The sequence below is a fragment of the Phalacrocorax aristotelis genome, chromosome 2 (genome assembly GCF_949628215.1).
Source record: "Phalacrocorax aristotelis chromosome 2, bGulAri2.1, whole genome shotgun sequence".
Classification (NCBI taxonomy): Eukaryota; Metazoa; Chordata; class Aves; order Suliformes; family Phalacrocoracidae; genus Phalacrocorax; species Phalacrocorax aristotelis.
The window spans coordinates 167,376,423-167,398,560 of NC_134277.1; the positions used below are offsets into that span (position 1 = coordinate 167,376,423).

Here is a 22,138-nt window from a genome sequence, read left to right on the forward strand (position 1 = left end):
CTCCCACTCACACCCCCACGGACGGCACCGAGGGGCCACAACCACAAACAGGCAGCCTCCTTTCTCCCACCTACAACCTCACAAGCAAGACGGGCACCAAGACACGTGCAGAGCACACCCAGCTGTGGCTTTAGGCCAGGCCTAAAGACAGCCTCAGTCACCTGGCAGCCAGGCCAGCAGGGACCAAGTGCCATGGAAGGGGCAGCGCCTCATGCCTGGCACGCCTCAAAGAAGAGACCAGCCTTCCTCGGCTGCGAGGAAAGGGGGCCCCCGCTTCACAATGCACAGGCAAACCACACCACATGAGTGCCATGGCATGACCTCACTGACGACACCCCACCTCTCCAACGCTTTGGTCGCGTATGCTGCCTGCCCTGACACGCGCCATCAAACCAAGCCTTTGGCCTCTAATAGTCTCACTTAAAAGCTGCCGCCAGGGCCAAGGGCATACATCCTCAAGAAGAGGACATGAAAGTGCACAATTGCAGAAGGAAAACACGCCCCACCTCATGACCTGCATGACTGTGGCATGCAACAGCCGCTTGCTGCATAACGCTGTCATGTGCAAAGGCTTTCTTACACCTCGGGCACTTGGCAACCAGTATAAAAGCCGGCCCAGCACCTCTCTCCCTCACACACTTCTCCTCGTGCCTTCTCCTCCAACATCAACAAGGTGAGACTGAACCCCCTTCCCCTCCTTCCCCTCCTTCCCCTTCTTCCCCTTCTTCCCCTGCCCCACCTGGCCCGGCTCTTCCAGCACGCTGTGCCCCCAACTCAGCAGCCCTGACGCCTCCTCACCACCACGCTCCCCACAGACACACAACATACCTCCATGCTCACTCGCCCTCCTGCAACACCACCCCTCGCACCCGCACGCCCCTACGCTTTCTCAACACCCTCTCTTCCAGGGACCCTCCAGCCCACACACATGGCCTGCTACGACCTCTGCCGCCCCTGCGGACCCACCCCGCTGGCTAACAGCTGCAACGAGCCCTGTGTCAGGCAGTGCGAGGAGTCCCGCGTCGTCATCCAGCCTCCCGCCGTGCTGGTCACCCTGCCAGGACCCATCCTCAGCTCCTTCCCCCAGAGCACCGCCGTCGGCTCCTCCTCATCGGCTGCCGTGGGCAACGTCCTCGGCTCCCAGGGAGTGCCCGTCTCTTCCGGCCGCTTCGGCTACGGCTATGGCTTTGGAGGCCTGGGCTGCTACGGCGGCATAAGGGGCTGCTACCCCTGCTAAGGGCCCTGCCCACCACCCCTGATACCAACAGCACGCACTCTGCAAGCCAGGGCATGGACTGAGGACGCACCTCCGGGCTCTTGCTGCCATGTGGACCTGCCCTCCACGGCTCCTCCTCTCAAGGCACCAAGCAAGGAAGCAGGGAAGGGGCCAACCCAGCCTGCCTGGACACACGGCCCACGCACCTCCTCCTCCTCTCCCACTTCCTTCTTTGCATCGCCCCTTCTACTGTCTCCAGTACTGCCCGCTGCAATCACTTTCTCACAAGCCATAGACCACCGGGGACCTCCGGCGTGCCGCTCCCACTGTGCAGCAGGAAGTTCTTGCTGCTCTGGCAAGGTCCTCTCTCGCACACGGCACCTCAGCTGATGGTCGCTAGACTTGCACCTCAGACCGCTTCCCTTCCACTTGGTACTCCTGCCTTTTTGCTCTCTTTTGTCCATCAATAAAGTTCACCTGCATCCCAGCCTGTGAGGTCTCCTCTTCCCTCCTTCTCCCAAGGTTCCTCCGACCTCACCCAGTACAAAGCCAGGGCTCAAGAGGCCAGCGGGGTGGGTGGAAAAGGGCTACGAGACTTTGCTTAACAAGTGTGGCCCCAGCAACACCGCCACCGCCACCACAACAGAGCAGCACAGCGGGGGCTTCCACCCCACCATACAAGCCCTTCACTTGCCTAAACATAGCTTTGAACGTTCCAATGCATTCTACCCATGCCTCTGACAGCAGCTCCCCAGGGCAGCATGCACTTTGCCAACTCCCTTCCCCCGCAAGCCTCTCTGGCCATCACAGCAACCAGAAGCACAGCCAACAGAATCCCTGAGTGCGCAAGGAACCTCTGGACATCATGCAGCTCTCAACGTGAGCAGAGTCAGCTCGAGCGTGCTGTCCACGACCGTGTGCAGTCAGGTTTACAGGATCCCCAAGGACAGGGACTGCCACACCTCTCTGCGCAAGCGGCTCCACTGCTTCCCCACCCTCACACGGAAAAAGGCTTGCCTTCTCTTCCAAGGAAATGGCACGTCTTTTCCCCTTTCTCCATTTGCCCTTGCCCTGGCCGTGGGCACCCATGAGAAGAGGCTGAGTCCCCTGGCCTCGTTCCCGAGGAGGGGGAATGCAGTTCTCCCATCTGGGATTTAGACACATTGAGGACATCTCCCCTGCACGGCCTTGCTTTCTGGCTGAAAAACCTCCCAGCTCTCTCAGCTTCTCCTCACAGGAAGGATGCTCCAGGCCCTTCAGCCTCTTGGTGGCCTTGCACTCGACTCGCTCCTCTAAGGCCATGTCTTTCTTCCGCTGGAAAGCCCTCCACTGGAGACACGACTCCCCACGGGGCCTCACCAGTGCTGAAGAGAGAGCAAGATCACTTTCACCGACCTGCTGGCAATGCTCTTCCCAACGCCACCCCGGGGGACTCCTGGCCTCTTGTGCCACAAGGCTGCATTGCTGCTTCGCAGTCAGCTTTTCCTCTGCCAGCACCACAAAGTCGTGCTCAGCAAAGCTGCTTTCCAGCTCCTCGGCCCCCAGCCTCTCCTCGTCCCCAGACGCAGGACTTGGCACTTCCCCCTCTTGACCTTCCGGAGATTCCTCTCTGCCCCGTTCTCCAGCCTCTCCAGCTCCCTGGCAATACTGTCAAACCATCCGGTGCCGCAGCCGCTCCTCCAGATTTTGCATCATTTACCAACTTGCCGAGGGGGCGCTCCGTCCCTGGGCCCACCTCATCGATGAGGCTCTTGGACAGGGTTGGCCTCACGCACCCGAGTCCTGGGCTACACCAACTGAGACTTGCCTCCGTCTGCACTTTGGGCCGCTCGCCACAAGCCTCTGGGACCAGCCCTTCAACCCCTTGCGCATCCTGTGGTCTCCCTCCACTTACACAAGCCGGCATTTCTCCGCTTGTCTAGGACCGTGCAACGGGAGAAAGTGTCAAAGGCTTCACTGAAAGGTCAAGGTAAACACCAGCCACGACTCTCTCATCATCCACAAAGCTAGTCACCTCAACGGAGAAAACACGGAGGTCAGTCAAGCACGACTTCCCCTTCGTAAATCCACGCCGATGACTCTCCATCGCCTGCTTGTCCTTGCTGGGCTTGGCAGTGCTCTCCAGGACCATTTCCTCCATCCCCCTTTCTTGGAAACTAGGTCAGCCTAGGCAACCTCTTCTTACCCAGATCGTCCCTCCGGGTCTACTTCACGATAGAAGGGCTGGCAGCTCTCTTCCAGCCATCACAAAACGCCCCCAGGCACCATGACCTTCACAAGGTCATGGAGAGTGGCCTCCCGAGGACATGAGACAGCTCCCTCAGCAGTCGCAGCTACAAGGCCTCAGGTCCCACATGCACGGCACTCCTTCATCATCCTCAGCAAGAGGCACTGCTCACCTGACAAAGAGCCTGCTAAACACTCACCTCGGCTCAATGGGGCAGGCCTTGCCAGACCTCAACTCTTCGGCGTGTAGCCACCACCTCCCGGGCCTTGACTCTGCACCCACGTACAGCATGCTTGCCTCCAGTGCCTGCTGCAGTCTCCAAATCCTCTTTCTGCCCATCAAACACTGTGCAGAGAAGTGGCCTCACCCCAAAGGCAGATCCCAAAGGCCCTGCGTCACCAGGCTCACCTGCCGGCCGCTCCAGCTCACCCTCTGCCTCTCGCCACACTCCCGGGCTCTCCACAAACTCACTTGCCCTTGTGAGGCTCCCCAGAGCAAGCACGGAGTCACGCCAGAGACCAGGCTGCATCAAACAGACCAGGCCCAGCTAAGGGAAGCGCTACGGAGGGGCCAACACAAGCCTTTGGGGAGGGTGGCAGGGCTCCGCCCACCACAGGGCTTGCCAGCTCTGGACGTGGGCTGCCAGGGCAACATCCTGCTCCCGCAAGCCGCCCTCCTCTGCCTGCTCCCACTCACACCCCCACGGACGGCACCGAGGGGCCACAACCACAAACAGGCAGCCTCCTTTCTCCCACCTACAACCTCACAAGCAAGAGGGGCACCAAGACACGTGCAGAGCACACCCAGCTGTGGCTTTAGGCCAGGCCTAAAGACAGCCTCAGTCACCTGGCAGCAAGGCCAGCAGGGACCAAGTGCCATGGAAGGGGCAGCGCCTCATGCCTGGCACGCCTCAAAGAAGAGACCAGCCTTCCACGGCTGCGAGGAAAGGGGGCCCCTGCTTCACAATGCACAGGCAAACCACACCACATGAGTGCCATGGCATGACCTCACTGACGACACCCCACCTCTCCAACGCTTTGGTCGCGTATGCTGCCTGCCCTGACACGCGCCATCAAACCAAGCCTTTGGCCTCTAATAGTCTCACTTAAAAGCTGCCGCCAGGGCCAAGGGCATACATCCTCAAGAAGAGGACATGAAAGTGCACAATTGCAGAAGGAAAACACACCCCACCTCATGACCTGCATGACTGTGGCATGCAACAGCCGCTTGCTGCAAAATGCCGTCATGTGCCAAGGCTTTCTTACAACCATGGACACTCGGCGACCAGTATAAAAGCCGGCCCAGCACCTCTCTCCCTCACACACTTCTCCTCGTGCCTTCTCCGCCAACGTCAACAAGGTGAGCCTGAACCCCCTTCCCCTCCTTCCCCTCCTTCCCCTTCTTCCCCTGCCCCACCTGGCCCAGCTCTTCCAGCATGTTCTGCCCCCAACTCAGCAGCCCTGACGCCTCCTCACCGCCACGCTCCCCACAGACACACAACACACCTCCATGCTCACTCGCCCTCCTGCAACACCACCCCTCGCACCCCCACGCCCCTACGCTTTCTCAACACCCTCTCTTCCAGGGACCCTCCAGCCCACACACATGGCCTGCTACGACCTCTGCCGCCCCTGCGGACCCACCCCGCTGGCTAACAGCTGCAACGAGCCCTGTGTCAGGCAGTGCGAGGACTCCCGCGTCGTCATCCAGCCTCCCGCCGTGCTGGTCACCCTGCCAGGACCCATCCTCAGCTCCTTCCCCCAGAGCACCGCCGTCGGCTCCTCCTCATCGGCTGCCGTGGGCAACGTCCTCGGCTCCCAGGGAGTGCCCGTCTCTTCCGGCCGCTTCGGCTACGGCTATGGCTTTGGAGGCCTGGGCTGCTACGGCGGCATAAGGGGCTGCTACCCCTGCTAAGGGCCCTGCCCACCACCCCTGATACCAACAGCACGCACCCTGCAAGCCAGGGCATGGACTGAGGACGCACCTCCGGGCTCTTGCTGCCATGTGGACCTGCCCTCCACGGCTCCTCCTCTCAAGGCACCAAGCAAGGAAGCAGGGAAGGGGCCAACCCAGCCTGCCTGGACACACGGCCCACGCACCTCCTCCTCCTCTCCCACTTCCTTCTTTGCATCGCCCCTTCTACTGTCTCCAGTACTGCCCGCTGCAATCACTTTCTCACAAGCCATAGACCACCGGGGACCTCCGGCGTGCCGCTCCCACTGTGCAGCAGGAAGTTCTTGCTGCTCTGGCAAGGTCCTCTCTCGCACACGGCACCTCGGCTGATGGTCGCTAGACTTGCACCTCAGACCGCTTCCCTTCCACTTGGTACTCCTGCCTTTTTGCTCTCTTTTGTCCATCAATAAAGTTCACCTGCATCCCAGCCTGTGAGGTCTCCTCTTCCCTCCTTCTCCCAAGGTTCCTCCGACCTCACCCAGTACAAAGCCAGGGCTCAAGAGGCCAGCGGGGTGGGTGGAAAAGGGCTACGAGACTTTGCTTAACAAGTGTGGCCCCAGCAACACCGCCACCGCCACCACAACAGAGCAGCACAGCGGGGGCTTCCACCCCACCATACAAGCCCTTCACTTGCCTAAACATAGCTTTGAACGTTCCAATGCATTCTACCCATGCCTCTGACAGCAGCTCCCCAGGGCAGCATGCACTTTGCCATCTCCCTTCCCCCGCAAGCCTCTCTGGCCATCACAGCAACCAGAAGCACAGCCAACAGAATCCCTGAGTGCGCAAGGAACCTCTGGACATCATGCAGCTCTCAACGTGAGCAGAGTCAGCTCGAGCGTGCTGTCCACGACCGTGTGCAGTCAGGTTTACAGGATCCCCAAGGACGGGGACTGCCACACCTCTCTGCGCAAGCGGCTCCACTGCTTCCCCACCCTCACACAGAAAAAGACTTGCCTTCTCTTCCAAGGAAATGGCACGTCTTTTCCCCTTTCTCCATTTGCCCTTGCCCTGGCCGTGGGCACCCATGAGAAGCGGCTGAGTCCCCTGGCCTCGTTCCCGAGGAGGGGGAATGCAGTCCTCCCATCTGGGATTCAGACACATTGAAGACATCTCCCCTGCACGGCCTTGCTTTCTGGCTGAAAAACCTCCCAGCTCTCTCAGCTTCTCCTCACAGGAAGGATGCTCCAGGCCCTTCAGCCTCTTGGTGGCCTTGCACTCGACTCGCTCCTCTAAGGCCATGTCTTTCTTCCGCTGGAAAGCCCTCCACTGGAGACACGACTCCCCACGGGGCCTCACCAGTGCTGAAGAGAGAGCAAGATCACTTTCACCGACCTGCTGGCAATGCTCTTCCCAACACCACCCCGGGGGACTCCTGGCCTCTTGTGCCACAAGGCTGCATTGCTGCTTCGCAGTCAGCTTTTCCTCTGCCAGCACCACAAAGTCGTGCTCAGCAAAGCTGCTTTCCAGCTCCTCGGCCCCCAGCCTCTCCTCGTCCCCAGACGCAGGACTTGGCACTTCCCCCTCTTGACCTTCCGGAGATTCCTCTCTGCCCCGTTCTCCAGCCTCTCCAGCTCCCTGGCAATACTGTCAAACCATCCGGTGCTGCAGCCGCTCCTCCAGATTTTGCATCATTTACCAACTTGCCGAGGGGGCGCTCCGTCCCTGGGCCCACCTCATCGATGAGGCTCTTGGACAGGGTTGGCCTCACGCACCCGAGTCCTGGGCTACACCACCTGAGACTTGCCTCCATCTGCACTTTGGGCCGCTCACCACAAGCCTCTGGGACCAGCCCTTCAACCCCTTGCGCATCCTGTGGTCTCCCTCCACTTACACAAGCCGGCATTTCTCCGCTTGTCTAGGACCGTGCAACGGGAGAAAGTGTCACAGGCTTCACTGAAAGGTCAAGGTAAACACCAGCCACGACTCTCTCGTCATCCACAAAGCTAGTCACTTCAACGGAGAAAACACGGAGGTCAGTCAAGCACGACTTCCCCTTCGTAAATCCACGCCGATGACTCTCCATCGCCTGCTTGTCCTTGCTGGGCTTGGCAGTGCTCTCCAGGACCATTTCCTCCATCCCCCTTTCTTGGAAACTAGGTCAGCCTAGGCAACCTCTTCTTACCCAGATCGTCCCTCCGGGTCTTCTTCACAATAGAAGGGCTGGCAGCTCTCTTCCAGCCATCACAAAACGCCCCCAGGCACCATGACCTTCACAAGGTCATGGAGAGTGGCCTCCCGAGGACATGAGACAGCTCCCTCAGCAGTCGCAGCTACAAGGCCTCAGGTCCCACACACTTGCTTACCTCCAGACGCACGGCACTCCTTCATCATCCTCAGCAAGAGGCACTGCTCACCTGACAAAGAGCCTGCTAAACACTCACCTCGGCTCAATGGGGCAGGCCTTGCCAGACCTCAACTCTTCGGCGTGTAGCCACCACCTCCCGGGCCTTGACTCTGCACCCACGTACAGCATGCTCGCCTCCAGTGCCTGCTGCAGTCTCCAAATCCTCTTTCTGCCCGTCAAACACTGTGCAGAGAAGTGGCCTCACCCCAAAGGCAGATCCCAAAGGCCCTGCGTCACCAGGCTCACCTGCCGGCCGCTCCAGCTCACCCTCTGCCTCTCTCCACACTCCCGGGCTCTCCACAAACTCACTTGCCCTTGCGAGGCTCCCCAGAGCAAGCACAAGAGTCACGCCAGAGACCAGGCTGCATCAAACGGACCAGCCCCAGCTAAGGGAAGCGCTACAGAGGGGCCACACAAGCCCTTGGGGAGGGTGGCAGGGCTCGCCCCACCACAGGGCTTGCCAACTCTGGACGTGGGCTGCCAAGGCAACATCCTGCTCCCGCAAGCCGCCCTCCTCTGCCTGCTCCCACTCACACCCCCACGGACGGCACCGAGGGGCCACAACCACAAACAGGCAGCCTCCTTTCTCCCACCTACAACCTCACAAGCAAGAGGGGCACCAAGACACGTGCAGAGCACACCCAGCTGTGGCTTTAGGCCAGGCCTAAAGACAGCCTCAGTCACCTGGCAGCCAGGCCAGCAGGGACCAAGTGCCATGGAAGGGGCAGCGCCTCATGCCTGGCACGCCTCAAAGAAGAGACCAGCCTTCCACGGCTGCGAGGAAAGGGGGCCCCCGCTTCACAATGCACAGGCAAACCACACCACATGAGTGCCATGGCATGACCTCACTGACGACACCCCACCTCTCCAACGCTTTGGTCGCGTATGCTGCCTGCCCTGACACGCGCCATCAAACCAAGCCTTTGGCCTCTAATAGTCTCACTTAAAAGCTGCCGCCAGGGCCAAGGGCACACGTCCTCAAGAAGAGGACATGAAAGTGCACAATTGCAGAAGGAAAACACGCCCCCACGTCATGACCTGCATGACTGTGGCATGCAACAGCCGCTAGCTGCAAAATGCCATCATGTGCCAAGGCTTTCTTACCACCTCGGGCACTCGGCGACCAGTATAAAAGCCGGCCCAGCACGCCTCTCCCTCACACACTTCTCCTCGTGCCTTCTCCTCCAACATCAACAAGGTGAGACTGAACCCCCTTCCCCTCCTTCCCCTCCTTCCCCTTCTTCCCCTTCTTCCCCTGCCCCACCTGGCCCGGCTCTTCCAGCACGCTGTGCCCCCAACTCAGCAGCCCTGACGCCTCCTCACCACCACGCTCCCCACAGACACACAACATACCTCCATGCTCACTCGCCCTCCTGCAACACCACCCCTCGCACCCGCACGCCCCTACGCTTTCTCAACACCCTCTCTTCCAGGGACCCTCCAGCCCACACACATGGCCTGCTACGACCTCTGCCGCCCCTGCGGACCCACCCCGCTGGCTAACAGCTGCAACGAGCCCTGTGTCAGGCAGTGCGAGGAGTCCCGCGTCGTCATCCAGCCTCCCGCCGTGCTGGTCACCCTGCCAGGACCCATCCTCAGCTCCTTCCCCCAGAGCACCGCCGTCGGCTCCTCCTCATCAGCTGCCGTGGGCAACGTCCTCGGCTGCCAGGGAGTGCCCGTCTCTTCCGGCCGCTTCGGCTACGGCTATGGCTTTGGAGGCCTGGGCTGCTACGGCGGCATAAGGGGCTGCTACCCCTGCTAAGGGCCCTGCCCACCACCCCTGATACCAACAGCACGCACCCTGCAAGCCAGGGCATGGACTGAGGACGCACCTCCGGGCTCTTGCTGCCATGTGGACCTGCCCTCCACGGCTCCTCCTCTCAAGGCACCAAGCAAGGAAGCAGGGAAGGGGCCAACCCAGCCTGCCTGGACACACGGCCCACGCACCTCCTCCTCCTCTCCCACTTCCTTCTTTGCATCGCCCCTTCTACTGTCTCCAGTACTGCCCGCTGCAATCACTTTCTCACAAGCCATAGACCACCGGGGACCTCCGGCGTGCCGCTCCCACTGTGCAGCAGGAAGTTCTTGCTGCTCTGGCAAGGTCCTCTCTCGCACACGGCACCTCGGCTGATGGTCGCTAGACTTGCACCTCAGACCGCTTCCCTTCCACTTGGTACTCCTGCCTTTTTGCTCTCTTTTGTCCATCAATAAAGTTCACCTGCATCCCAGCCTGTGAGGTCTCCTCTTCCCTCCTTCTCCCAAGGTTCCTCCGACCTCACCCAGTACAAAGCCAGGGCTCAAGAGGCCAGCGGGGTGGGTGGAAAAGGGCTACGAGACTTTGCTTAACAAGTGTGGCCCCAGCAACACCGCCACCGCCACCACAACAGAGCAGCACAGCGGGGGCTTCCACCCCACCATACAAGCCCTTCACTTGCCTAAACATAGCTTTGAACGTTCCAATGCATTCTACCCATGCCTCTGACAGCAGCTCCCCAGGGCAGCATGCACTTTGCCATCTCCCTTCCCCCGCAAGCCTCTCTGGCCATCACAGCAACCAGAAGCACAGCCAACAGAATCCCTGAGTGCGCAAGGAACCTCTGGACATCATGCAGCTCTCAACGTGAGCAGAGTCAGCTCGAGCGTGCTGTCCACGACCGTGTGCAGTCAGGTTTACAGGATCCCCAAGGACGGGGACTGCCACGCCTCTCTGCGCAAGCGGCTCCACTGCTTCCCCACCCTCACACGGAAAAAGGCTTGCCTTCTCTTCCAAGGAAATGGCACGTCTTTTCCCCTTTCTCCATTTGCCCTTGCCCTGGCTGTGGGCACCCATGAGAAGAGGCTGAGTCCCCTGGCCTCGTTCCCGAGGAGGGGGAATGCAGTCCTCCCATCTGGGATTTAGACACATTGAGGACATCTCCGCTGCACGGCCTTGCTTTCTGGCTGAAAAACCTCCCAGCTCTCTCAGCTTCTCCTCACAGGAAGGATGCTCCAGGCCCTTCAGCCTCTTGGTGGCCTTGCACTCGACTCGCTCCTCTAAGGCCATGTCTTTCTTCCGCTGGAAAGCCCTCCACTGGAGACACGACTCCCCACGGGGCCTCACCAGTGCTGAAGAGAGAGCAAGATCACTTTCACCAACCTGCTGGCAATGCTCTTCCCAACGCCACCCCGGGGGACTCCTGGCCTCTTGTGCCACAAGGCTGCATTGCTGCTTCGCAGTCAGCTTTTCCTCTGCCAGCACCACAAAGTCGTGCTCAGCAAAGCTGCTTTCCAGCTCCTCGGCCCCCAGCCTCTCCTCGTCCCCAGACGCAGGACTTGGCACTTCCCCCTCTTGACCTTCCGGAGATTCCTCTCTGCCCCGTTCTCCAGCCTCTCCAGCTCCCTGGCAATACTGTCAAACCATCCGGTGCCGCAGCCGCTCCTCCAGATTTTGCATCATTTGCCAACTTGCCGAGGGGGCGCTCCGTCCCCGGGCCCACCTCATCGATGAGGCTCTTGGACAGGGTTGGCCTCACGCACCCGAGTCCTGGGCTACACCAACTGAGACTTGCCTCCGTCTGCACTTTGGGCCGCTCGCCACAAGCCTCTGGGACCAGCCCTTCAACCCCTTGCGCATCCTGTGGTCTCCCTCCACTTACACAAGCCGGCATTTCTCCGCTTGTCTAGGAGCGTGCAACGGGAGAAAGTGTCAAAGGCTTCACTGAAAGGTCAAGGTAAACACCAGCCACGACTCTCTCATCATCCACAAAGCTAGTCACCTCAACGGAGAAAACACGGAGGTCAGTCAAGCACGACTTCCCCTTCGTAAATCCACGCCGATGACTCTCCATCGCCTGCTTGTCCTTGCTGGGCTTGGCAGTGCTCTCCAGGACCATTTCCTCCATCCCCCTTTCTTGGAAACTAGGTCAGCCTAGGCAACCTCTTCTTACCCAGATCGTCCCTCCGGGTCTTCTTCACAATAGAAGGGCTGGCAGCTCTCTTCCAGCCATCACAAAACGCCCCCAGGCACCATGACCTTCACAAGGTCATGGAGAGTGGCCTCCCGAGGACATGAGACAGCTCCCTCAGCAGTCGCAGCTACAAGGCCTCAGGTCCCACACACTTGCTTACCTCCAGACGCACGGCACTCCTTCATCATCCTCAGCAAGAGGCACTGCTCACCTGACAAAGAGCCTGCTAAACACTCACCTCGGCTCAATGGGGCAGGCCTTGCCAGACCTCAACTCTTCGGCGTGTAGCCACCACCTCCCGGGCCTTGACTCTGCACCCACGTACAGCATGCTCGCCTCCAGTGCCTGCTGCAGTCTCCAAATCCTCTTTCTGCCCGTCAAACACTGTGCAGAGAAGTGGCCTCACCCCAAAGGCAGATCCCAAAGGCCCTGCGTCACCAGGCTCACCTGCCGGCCGCTCCAGCTCACCCTCTGCCTCTCTCCACACTCCCGGGCTCTCCACAAACTCACTTGCCCTTGCGAGGCTCCCCAGAGCAAGCACAAGAGTCACGCCAGAGACCAGGCTGCATCAAACGGACCAGCCCCAGCTAAGGGAAGCGCTACAGAGGGGCCACACAAGCCCTTGGGGAGGGTGGCAGGGCTCGCCCCACCACAGGGCTTGCCAACTCTGGACGTGGGCTGCCAAGGCAACATCCTGCTCCCGCAAGCCGCCCTCCTCTGCCTGCTCCCACTCACACCCCCACGGACGGCACCGAGGGGCCACAACCACAAACAGGCAGCCTCCTTTCTCCCACCTACAACCTCACAAGCAAGAGGGGCACCAAGACACGTGCAGAGCACACCCAGCTGTGGCTTTAGGCCAGGCCTAAAGACAGCCTCAGTCACCTGGCAGCCAGGCCAGCAGGGACCAAGTGCCATGGAAGGGGCAGCGCCTCATGCCTGGCACGCCTCAAAGAAGAGACCAGCCTTCCACGGCTGCGAGGAAAGGGGGCCCCCGCTTCACAATGCACAGGCAAACCACACCACATGAGTGCCATGGCATGACCTCACTGACGACACCCCACCTCTCCAACGCTTTGGTCGCGTATGCTGCCTGCCCTGACACGCGCCATCAAACCAAGCCTTTGGCCTCTAATAGTCTCACTTAAAAGCTGCCGCCAGGGCCAAGGGCATACATCCTCAAGAAGAGGACATGAAAGTGCACAATTGCAGAAGGAAAACACGCCCCCACCTCATGACCTGCATGACTGTGGCATGCAACAGCCGCTTGCTGCATAACGCTGTCATGTGCAAAGGCTTTCTTACACCTCGGGCACTTGGCAACCAGTATAAAAGCCGGCCCAGCACCTCTCTCCCTCACACACTTCTCCTCGTGCCTTCTCCGCCAACGTCAACAAGGTGAGCCTGAACCCCCTTCCCCTCCTTCCCCTTCTTCCCCTTCTTCCCCTGCCCCACCTGGCCCAGCTCTTCCAGCATGCTCTGCCCCCAACTCAGCAGCCCTGACGCCTCCTCACCGCCACGCTCCCCACAGCCACACAACATACCTCCATGCTCACTCGCCCTCCTGCAACACCACCCCTCGCACCCCCACGCCCCTACGCTTTCTCAACACCCTCTCTTCCAGGGACCCTCCAGCCCACACACATGGCCTGCTACGACCTCTGCCGCCCCTGCGGACCCACCCCGCTGGCTAACAGCTGCAACGAGCCCTGTGTCAGGCAGTGCGAGGAGTCCCGCGTCGTCATCCAGCCTCCCGCCGTGCTGGTCACCCTGCCAGGACCCATCCTCAGCTCCTTCCCCCAGAGCACCGCCGTCGGCTCCTCCTCATCGGCTGCCGTGGGCAACGTCCTCGGCTCCCAGGGAGTGCCCGTCTCTTCCGGCCGCTTCGGCTACGGCTATGGCTTTGGAGGCCTGGGCTGCTACGGCGGCATAAGGGGCTGCTACCCCTGCTAAGGGCCCTGCCCACCACCCCTGATACCAACAGCACGCACCCTGCAAGCCAGGGCATGGACTGAGGACGCACCTCCGGGCTCTTGCTGCCATGTGGACCTGCCCTCCACAGCTCCTCCTCTCAAGGCACCAAGCAAGGAAGCAGGGAAGGGGCCAACCCAGCCTGCCTGGACACATGGCCCACGCACCTCCTCCTCCTCTCCCACTTCCTTCTTTGCATCGCCCCTTCTACTGTCTCCAGTACTGCCCGCTGCAATCACTTTCTCACAAGCCATAGACCACCGGGGACCTCCGGCGTACCGCTCCCACTGTGCAGCAGGAAGTTCTTGCTGCTCTGGCAAGGTCCTCTCTCGCACACGGCACCTCGGCTGATGGTCGCTAGACTTGCACCTCAGACCGCTTCCCTTCCACTTGGTACTCCTGCCTTTTTGCTCTCTTTTGTCCATCAATAAAGTTCACCTGCATCCCAGCCTGTGAGGTCTCCTCTTCCCTCCTTCTCCCAAGGTTCCTCCGACCTTACCCAGTACAAAGCCAGGGCTCAAGAGGCCAGCGGGGTGGGTGGAAAAGGGCTACGAGACTTTGCTTAACAAGTGTGGCCCCAGCAACACCGCCACCGCCACCACAACAGAGCAGCACAGCGGGGGCTTCCACCCCACCATACAAGCCCTTCACTTGCCTAAACATAGCTTTGAACGTTCCAATGCATTCTACCCATGCCTCTGACAGCAGCTCCCCAGGGCAGCATGCACTTTGCCATCTCCCTTCCCCCACAAGCCTCTCTGGCCATCACAGCAACCAGAAGCACAGCCAACAGAATCCCTGAGTGCGCAAGGAACCTCTGGACATCATGCAGCTCTCAACGTGAGCAGAGTCAGCTCGAGCGTGCTGTCCACGACCGTGTGCAGTCAGGTTTACAGGATCCCCAAGGACGGGGACTGCCACACCTCTCTGCGCAAGCGGCTCCACTGCTTCCCCACCCTCACACGGAAAAAGGCTTGCCTTCTCTTCCAAGGAAATGGCACGTCTTTTCCCCTTTCTCCATTTGCCCTTGCCCTGGCCGTGGGCACCCATGAGAAGCGGCTGAGTCCCCTGGCCTCGTTCCCGAGGAGGGGGAATGCAGTCCTCCCATCTGGGATTCAGACACATTGAAGACATCTCCCCTGCACGGCCTTGCTTTCTGGCTGAAAAACCTCCCAGCTCTCTCAGCTTCTCCTCACAGGAAGGATGCTCCAGGCCCTTCAGCCTCTTGGTGGCCTTGCACTCGACTCGCTCCTCTAAGGCCATGTCTTTCTTCCGCTGGAAAGCCCTCCACTGGAGACACGACTCCCCACGGGGCCTCACCAGTGCTGAAGAGAGAGCAAGATCACTTTCACCGACCTGCTGGCAATGCTCTTCCCAACACCACCCCGGGGGACTCCTGGCCTCTTGTGCCACAAGGCTGCATTGCTGCTTCGCAGTCAGCTTTTCCTCTGCCAGCACCACAAAGTCGTGCTCAGCAAAGCTGCTTTCCAGCTCCTCGGCCCCCAGCCTCTCCTCGTCCCCAGACGCAGGACTTGGCACTTCCCCCTCTTGACCTTCCGGAGATTCCTCTCTGCCCCGTTCTCCAGCCTCTCCAGCTCCCTGGCAATACTGTCAAACCATCCGGTGCTGCAGCCGCTCCTCCAGATTTTGCATCATTTACCAACTTGCCGAGGGGGCGCTCCGTCCCTGGGCCCACCTCATCGATGAGGCTCTTGGACAGGGTTGGCCTCACGCACCCGAGTCCTGGGCTACACCACCTGAGACTTGCCTCCGTCTGCACTTTGGGCCGCTCACCACAAGCCTCTGGGACCAGCCCTTCAACCCCTTGCGCATCCTGTGGTCTCCCTCCACTTACACAAGCCGGCATTTCTCCGCTTGTCTAGGAGCGTGCAACGGGAGAAAGTGTCACAGGCTTCACTGAAAGGTCAAGGTAAACACCAGCCACGACTCTCTCATCATCCACAAAGCTAGTCACCTCAACGGAGAAAACACGGAGGTCAGTCAAGCACGACTTCCCCTTCGTAAATCCACGCCGATGACTCTCCATCGCCTGCTTGTCCTTGCTGGGCTTGGCAGTGCTCTCCAGGACCATTTCCTCCATCCCCCTTTCTTGGAAACTAGGTCAGCCTAGGCAACCTCTTCTTACCCAGATCGTCCCTCCGGGTCTTCTTCACGATAGAAGGGCTGGCAGCTCGCTTCCAGCCATCACAAAACGCCCCCAGGCACCATGACCTTCACAAGGTCATGGAGAGTGGCCTCCCGAGGACATGAGACAGCTCCCTCAGCAGTCGCAGCTACAAGGCCTCAGGTCCCACATGCACGGCACTCCTTCATCATCCTCAGCAAGAGGCACTGCTCACCTGACAAAGAGCCTGCTAAACACTCACCTCGGCTCAATGGGGCAGGCCTTGCCAGACCTCAACTCTTCGGCGTGTAGCCACCACCTCCCGGGCCTTGACTCTGCACCCACGTACAGCATGCTTGCCTCCAGTGCCTGCTGCAGTCTCCAAATCCTCTTTCTGCCCATCAAACACTGTGCAGGGAAGTGGCCTCACCCCAAAGGCAGATCCCAAAGGCCCTGCGTCACCAGGCTCACCTGCCGGCCGCTCCAGCTCACCCTCTGCCTCTCTCCACACTCCCGGGCTCTCCACAAACTCACTTGCCCTTGTGAGGCTCCCCAGAGCAAGCACGGAGTCACGCCAGAGACCAGGCTTCATCAAACAGACCAGGCCCAGCTAAGGGAAGCGCTACGGAGGGGCCAACACAAGCCTTTGGGGAGGGTGGCAGGGCTCCGCCCACCACAGGGCTTGCCAGCTCTGGACGTGGGCTGCCAGGGCAACATCCTGCTCCCGCAAGCCGCCCTCCTCTGCCTGCTCCCACTCACACCCCCACGGACGGCACCGAGGGGCCACAACCACAAACAGGCAGCCTCCTTTCTCCCACCTACAACCTCACAAGCAAGAGGGGCACCAAGACACGTGCAGAGCACACCCAGCTGTGGCTTTAGGCCAGGCCTAAAGACAGCCTCAGTCACCTGGCAGCCAGGCCAGCAGGGACCAAGTGCCATGGAAGGGGCAGCGCCTCATGCCTGGCACGCCTCAAAGAAGAGACCAGCCTTCCACGGCTGCGAGGAAAGGGGGCCCCCGCTTCACAATGCACAGGCAAACCACACCACATGAGTGCCATGGCATGACCTCACTGACGACACCCCACCTCTCCAACGCTTTGGTCGCGTATGCTGCCTGCCCTGACACGCGCCATCAAACCAAGCCTTTGGCCTCTAATAGTCTCACTTAAAAGCTGCCGCCAGGGCCAAGGGCATACCTCCTCAAGAAGAGGACATGAAAGTGCACAATTGCAGAAGGAAAACACGCCCCACCTCATGACCTGCATGACTGTGGCATGCAACAGCCGCTTGCTGCAAAATGCCGTCATGTGCCAAGGCTTTCTTACAACCATGGACACTCGGCGACCAGTATAAAAGCCGGCCCAGCACGTCTCTCCCTCACACACTTCTCCTCGTGCCTTCTCCGCCAACGTCAACAAGGTGAGCCTGAACCCCCTTCCCCTCCTTCCCCTCCTTCCCCTTCTTCCCCTTCTTCCCCTGCCCCACCTGGCCCGGCTCTTCCAGCACGCTGTGCCCCCAACTCAGCAGCCCTGACGCCTCCTCACCGCCACGCTCCCCACAGACACACAACACACCTCCATGCTCACTCGCCCTCCTGCAACACCACCCCTCGCACCCCCACGCCCCTACGCTTTCTCAACACCCTCTCTTCCAGGGACCCTCCAGCCCACACACATGGCCTGCTACGACCTCTGCCGCCCCTGCGGACCCACCCCGCTGGCTAACAGCTGCAACGAGCCCTGTGTCAGGCAGTGCGAGGAGTCCCGCGTCGTCATCCAGCCTCCCGCCGTGCTGGTCACCCTGCCAGGACCCATCCTCAGCTCCTTCCCCCAGAGCACCGCCGTCGGCTCCTCCTCATCGGCTGCCGTGGGCAACGTCCTTGGCTCCCAGGGAGTGCCCGTCTCTTCCGGCCGCTTCGGCTACGGCTATGGCTTTGGAGGCCTGGGCTGCTACGGCGGCATAAGGGGCTGCTACCCCTGCTAAGGGCCCTGCCCACCACCCCTGATACCAACAGCACGCACCCTGCAAGCCAGGGCATGGACTGAGGACGCACCTCCGGGCTCTTGCTGCCATGTGGACCTGCCCTCCACGGCTCCTCCTCTCAAGGCACCAAGCAAGGAAGCAGGGAAGGGGCCAACCCAGCCTGCCTGGACACATGGCCCACGCATCTCCTCCTCCTCTCCCACTTCCTTCCTTGCATCGCCCCTTCTGCTATCTCCAGTACTGCCCGCTCCAATCACTTTCTCACAAGCCATAGACCACCGGGGACCTCCGGCGTACCGCTCCCACTGTGCGGCAGGAAGTTCTTGCTGCTCTGGCAAGGTCCTCTCTCGCACACGGCACCTCAGCTGATGGTCGCTAGACTTGCACCTCAGACCGCTTCCCTTCCACTTGGTACTCCTGCCTTTTTGCTCTCTTTTGTCCATCAATAAAGTTCTCCTGCATCCCAGCCTGTGAGGTCTCCTCTTTCCTCCTTCTCCCAAGGTTCCTCCGACCTCACCCAGTACAAAGCCAGGGCTCAAGAGGCCAGCGGGGTGGGTGGAAAAGGGCTACGAGACTTTGCTTAACAAGTGTGGCCCCAGCAACACCGCCACCGCCACCACAACAGAGCAGCACAGCGGGGGCTTCCACCCCACCATACAAGCCCTTCACTTGCCTAAACATAGCTTTGAACGTTCCAATGCATTCTACCCATGCCTCTGACAGCAGCTCCCCAGGGCAGCATGCACTTTGCCATCTCCCTTCCCCCACAAGCCTCTCTGGCCATCACAGCAACCAGAAGCACAGCCAACAGAATCCCTGAGTGCGCAAGGAACCTCTGGACATCATGCAGCTCTCAACGTGAGCAGAGTCAGCTCGAGCGTGCTGTCCACGACCGTGTGCAGTCAGGTTTACAGGATCCCCAAGGACGGGGACTGCCACACCTCTCTGCGCAAGCGGCTCCACTGCTTCCCCACCCTCACACGGAAAAAGGCTTGCCTTCTCTTCCAAGGAAATGGCACGTCTTTTCCCCTTTCTCCATTTGCCCTTGCCCTGGCCGTGGGCACCCATGAGAAGCGGCTGAGTCCCCTGGCCTCGTTCCCGAGGAGGGGGAATGCAGTTCTCCCATCTGGGATTCAGACACATTGAAGACATCTCCCCTGCACGGCCTTGCTTTCTGGCTGAAAAACCTCCCAGCTCTCTCAGCTTCTCCTCACAGGAAGGATGCTCCAGGCCCTTCAGCCTCTTGGTGGCCTTGCACTCGACTCGCTCCTCTAAGGCCATGTCTTTCTTCCGCTGGAAAGCCCTCCACTGGAGACACGACTCCCCACGGGGCCTCACCAGTGCTGAAGAGAGAGCAAGATCACTTTCACCGACCTGCTGGCAATGCTCTTCCCAACACCACCCCGGGGGACTCCTGGCCTCTTGTGCCACAAGGCTGCATTGCTGCTTCGCAGTCAGCTTTTCCTCTGCCAGCACCACAAAGTCGTGCTCAGCAAAGCTGCTTTCCAGCTCCTCGGCCCCCAGCCTCTCCTCGTCCCCAGACGCAGGACTTGGCACTTCCCCCTCTTGACCTTCCGGAGATTCCTCTCTGCCCCGTTCTCCAGCCTCTCCAGCTCCCTGGCAATACTGTCAAACCATCCGGTGCTGCAGCCGCTCCTCCAGATTTTGCATCATTTACCAACTTGCCGAGGGGGCGCTCCGTCCCTGGGCCCACCTCATCGATGAGGCTCTTGGACAGGGTTGGCCTCACGCACCCGAGTCCTGGGCTACACCACCTGAGACTTGCCTCCGTCTGCACTTTGGGCCGCTCACCACAAGCCTCTGGGACCAGCCCTTCAACCCCTTGCGCATCCTGTGGTCTCCCTCCACTTACACAAGCCGGCATTTCTCCGCTTGTCTAGGAGCGTGCAACGGGAGAAAGTGTCACAGGCTTCACTGAAAGGTCAAGGTAAACACCAGCCACGACTCTCTCATCATCCACAAAGCTAGTCACCTCAACGGAGAAAACACGGAGGTCAGTCAAGCACGACTTCCCCTTCGTAAATCCACGCCGATGACTCTCCATCGCCTGCTTGTCCTTGCTGGGCTTGGCAGTGCTCTCCAGGACCATTTCCTCCATCCCCCTTTCTTGGAAACTAGGTCAGCCTAGGCAACCTCTTCTTACCCAGATCGTCCCTCCGGGTCTTCTTCACGATAGAAGGGCTGGCAGCTCTCTTCCAGCCATCACAAAACGCCCCCAGGCACCATGACCTTCACAAGGTCATGGAGAGTGGCCTCCCGAGGACATGAGACAGCTCCCTCAGCAGTCGCAGCTACAAGGCCTCAGGTCCCACACACTTGCTTACCTCCAGACGCACGGCACTCCTTCATCATCCTCAGCAAGAGGCACTGCTCACCTGACAAAGAGCCTGCTAAACACTCACCTCGGCTCAATGGGGCAGGCCTTGCCAGACCTCAACTCTTCGGCGTGTAGCCACCACCTCCCGGGCCTTGACTCTGCACCCACGTACAGCATGCTTGCCTCCAGTGCCTGCTGCAGTCTCCAAATCCTCTTTCTGCCCATCAAACACTGTGCAGAGAAGTGGCCTCACCCCAAAGGCAGATCCCAAAGGCCCTGCGTCACCAGGCTCACCTGCCGGCCGCTCCAGCTCACCCTCTGCCTCTCTCCACACTCCCGGGCTCTCCACAAACTCACTTGCCCTTGCGAGGCTCCCCAGAGCAAGCACAAGAGTCACGCCAGAGACCAGGCTGCATCAAACGGACCAGCCCCAGCTAAGGGAAGCGCTACAGAGGGGCCACACAAGCCCTTGGGGAGGGTGGCAGGGCTCGCCCCACCACAGGGCTTGCCAACTCTGGACGTGGGCTGCCAAGGCAACATCCTGCTCCCGCAAGCCGCCCTCCTCTGCCTGCTCCCACTCACACCCCCACGGACGGCACCGAGGGGCCACAACCACAAACAGGCAGCCTCCTTTCTCCCACCTACAACCTCACAAGCAAGAGGGGCACCAAGACACGTGCAGAGCACACCCAGCTGTGGCTTTAGGCCAGGCCTAAAGACAGCCTCAGTCACCTGGCAGCCAGGCCAGCAGGGACCAAGTGCCATGGAAGGGGCAGCGCCTCATGCCTGGCACGCCTCAAAGAAGAGACCAGCCTTCCACGGCTGCGAGGAAAGGGGGCCCCCGCTTCACAATGCACAGGCAAACCACACCACATGAGTGCCATGGCATGACCTCACTGACGACACCCCACCTCTCCAACGCTTTGGTCGCGTATGCTGCCTGCCCTGACATGCGCCATCAAACCAAGCCTTTGGCCTCTAATAGTCTCACTTAAAAGCTGCCGCCAGGGCCAAGGGCACACGTCCTCAAGAAGAGGACATGAAAGTGCAAAATTGCAGAAGGAAAACACGCCCCCACGTCATGACCTGCATGACTGTGGCATGCAACAGCCGCTAGCTGCAAAATGCCATCATGTGCCAAGGCTTTCTTACCACCTCGGGCACTCGGCGACCAGTATAAAAGCCGGCCCAGCACGCCTCTCCCTCACACACTTCTCCTCGTGCCTTCTCCTCCAACATCAACAAGGTGAGACTGAACCCCCTTCCCCTCCTTCCCCTCCTTCCCCTTCTTCCCCTTCTTCCCCTGCCCCACCTGGCCCGGCTCTTCCAGCACGCTGTGCCCCCAACTCAGCAGCCCTGACGCCTCCTCACCACCACGCTCCCCACAGACACACAACATACCTCCATGCTCACTCGCCCTCCTGCAACACCACCCCTCGCACCCGCACGCCCCTACGCTTTCTCAACACCCTCTCTTCCAGGGACCCTCCAGCCCACACACATGGCCTGCTACGACCTCTGCCGCCCCTGCGGACCCACCCCGCTGGCTAACAGCTGCAACGAGCCCTGTGTCAGGCAGTGCGAGGACTCCCACGTCGTCATCCAGCCCTCCACCGTGCAGGTCACCCTGCCAGGACCCATCCTCAGCTCCTTCCCACAGAACACTGCTGTTGGATCCTCCTCATCGGCTGCCGTGGGCAACGTCCTCGGCTCCCAGGGAGTGCCCGTCTCTTCCGGCCGCTTCGGCTACGGCTATGGCTTTGGAGGCCTGGGCTGCTACGGCGGCATAAGGGGCTGCTACCCCTGCTAAGGGCCCTGCCCACCACCCCTGATACCAACAGCACGCACCCTGCAAGCCAGGGCATGGACTGAGGACGCACCTCCGGGCTCTTGCTGCCATGTGGACCTGCCCTCCACGGCTCCTCCTCTCAAGGCACCAAGCAAGGAAGCAGGGAAGGGGCCAACCCAGCCTGCCTGGACACATGGCCCACGCATCTCCTCCTCCTCTCCCACTTCCTTCCTTGCATC

The 22,138-nt window shown here is 60.4% G+C and overlaps 6 protein-coding genes and 1 pseudogene across 6 annotated transcripts; 6 read left to right on the forward strand and 1 right to left on the reverse strand.

The window, feature by feature from the left end:
• Positions 1-22,138, reverse strand: part of LOC142053822 (feather keratin 1-like) — a 104,421-nt pseudogene that overhangs the window by 17,767 nt on the left and 64,516 nt on the right.
• On the forward strand, positions 929-1,237 carry LOC142054016 (feather keratin-like). The gene has a single exon (XM_075086212.1). It carries the CDS (start codon positions 929-931, stop codon positions 1,235-1,237), a length of 309 nt encoding a protein of 102 aa, XP_074942313.1.
• Positions 5,049-5,357, forward strand: LOC142054017 (feather keratin-like). The gene has a single exon (XM_075086213.1). It carries the CDS (start codon positions 5,049-5,051, stop codon positions 5,355-5,357), a length of 309 nt encoding a protein of 102 aa, XP_074942314.1.
• LOC142054018 (feather keratin-like) lies at positions 9,197-9,505 on the forward strand. Its single transcript, XM_075086214.1, has one exon. The coding sequence runs from the start codon at positions 9,197-9,199 to the stop codon at positions 9,503-9,505; it is 309 nt and encodes a 102-aa protein (XP_074942315.1).
• Positions 13,335-13,643, forward strand: LOC142054019 (feather keratin-like). Its single transcript, XM_075086215.1, has one exon. The coding sequence runs from the start codon at positions 13,335-13,337 to the stop codon at positions 13,641-13,643; it is 309 nt and encodes a 102-aa protein (XP_074942316.1).
• Positions 17,464-17,772, forward strand: LOC142054020 (feather keratin-like). The gene has a single exon (XM_075086216.1). It carries the CDS (start codon positions 17,464-17,466, stop codon positions 17,770-17,772), a length of 309 nt encoding a protein of 102 aa, XP_074942317.1.
• Positions 21,612-21,983, forward strand: LOC142054021 (feather keratin-like). Its single transcript, XM_075086217.1, has one exon. It carries the CDS (start codon positions 21,612-21,614, stop codon positions 21,918-21,920), a length of 309 nt encoding a protein of 102 aa, XP_074942318.1. The 3' UTR covers positions 21,921-21,983.

Excerpts from the sequence above, each read along its gene's own strand:
- LOC142054019 (XM_075086215.1), top strand. The coding sequence starts at position 13,335 with ATGGCCTGCTACGACCTCTGCCGCCCCTGCGGACCCACCCCGCTGGCT.
- LOC142054018 (XM_075086214.1), top strand. The coding sequence starts at position 9,197 with ATGGCCTGCTACGACCTCTGCCGCCCCTGCGGACCCACCCCGCTGGCT.
- LOC142054021 (XM_075086217.1), top strand. The coding sequence starts at position 21,612 with ATGGCCTGCTACGACCTCTGCCGCCCCTGCGGACCCACCCCGCTGGCT.
- LOC142054020 (XM_075086216.1), top strand. The coding sequence starts at position 17,464 with ATGGCCTGCTACGACCTCTGCCGCCCCTGCGGACCCACCCCGCTGGCT.
- LOC142054016 (XM_075086212.1), top strand. The coding sequence starts at position 929 with ATGGCCTGCTACGACCTCTGCCGCCCCTGCGGACCCACCCCGCTGGCT.
- LOC142054017 (XM_075086213.1), top strand. The coding sequence starts at position 5,049 with ATGGCCTGCTACGACCTCTGCCGCCCCTGCGGACCCACCCCGCTGGCT.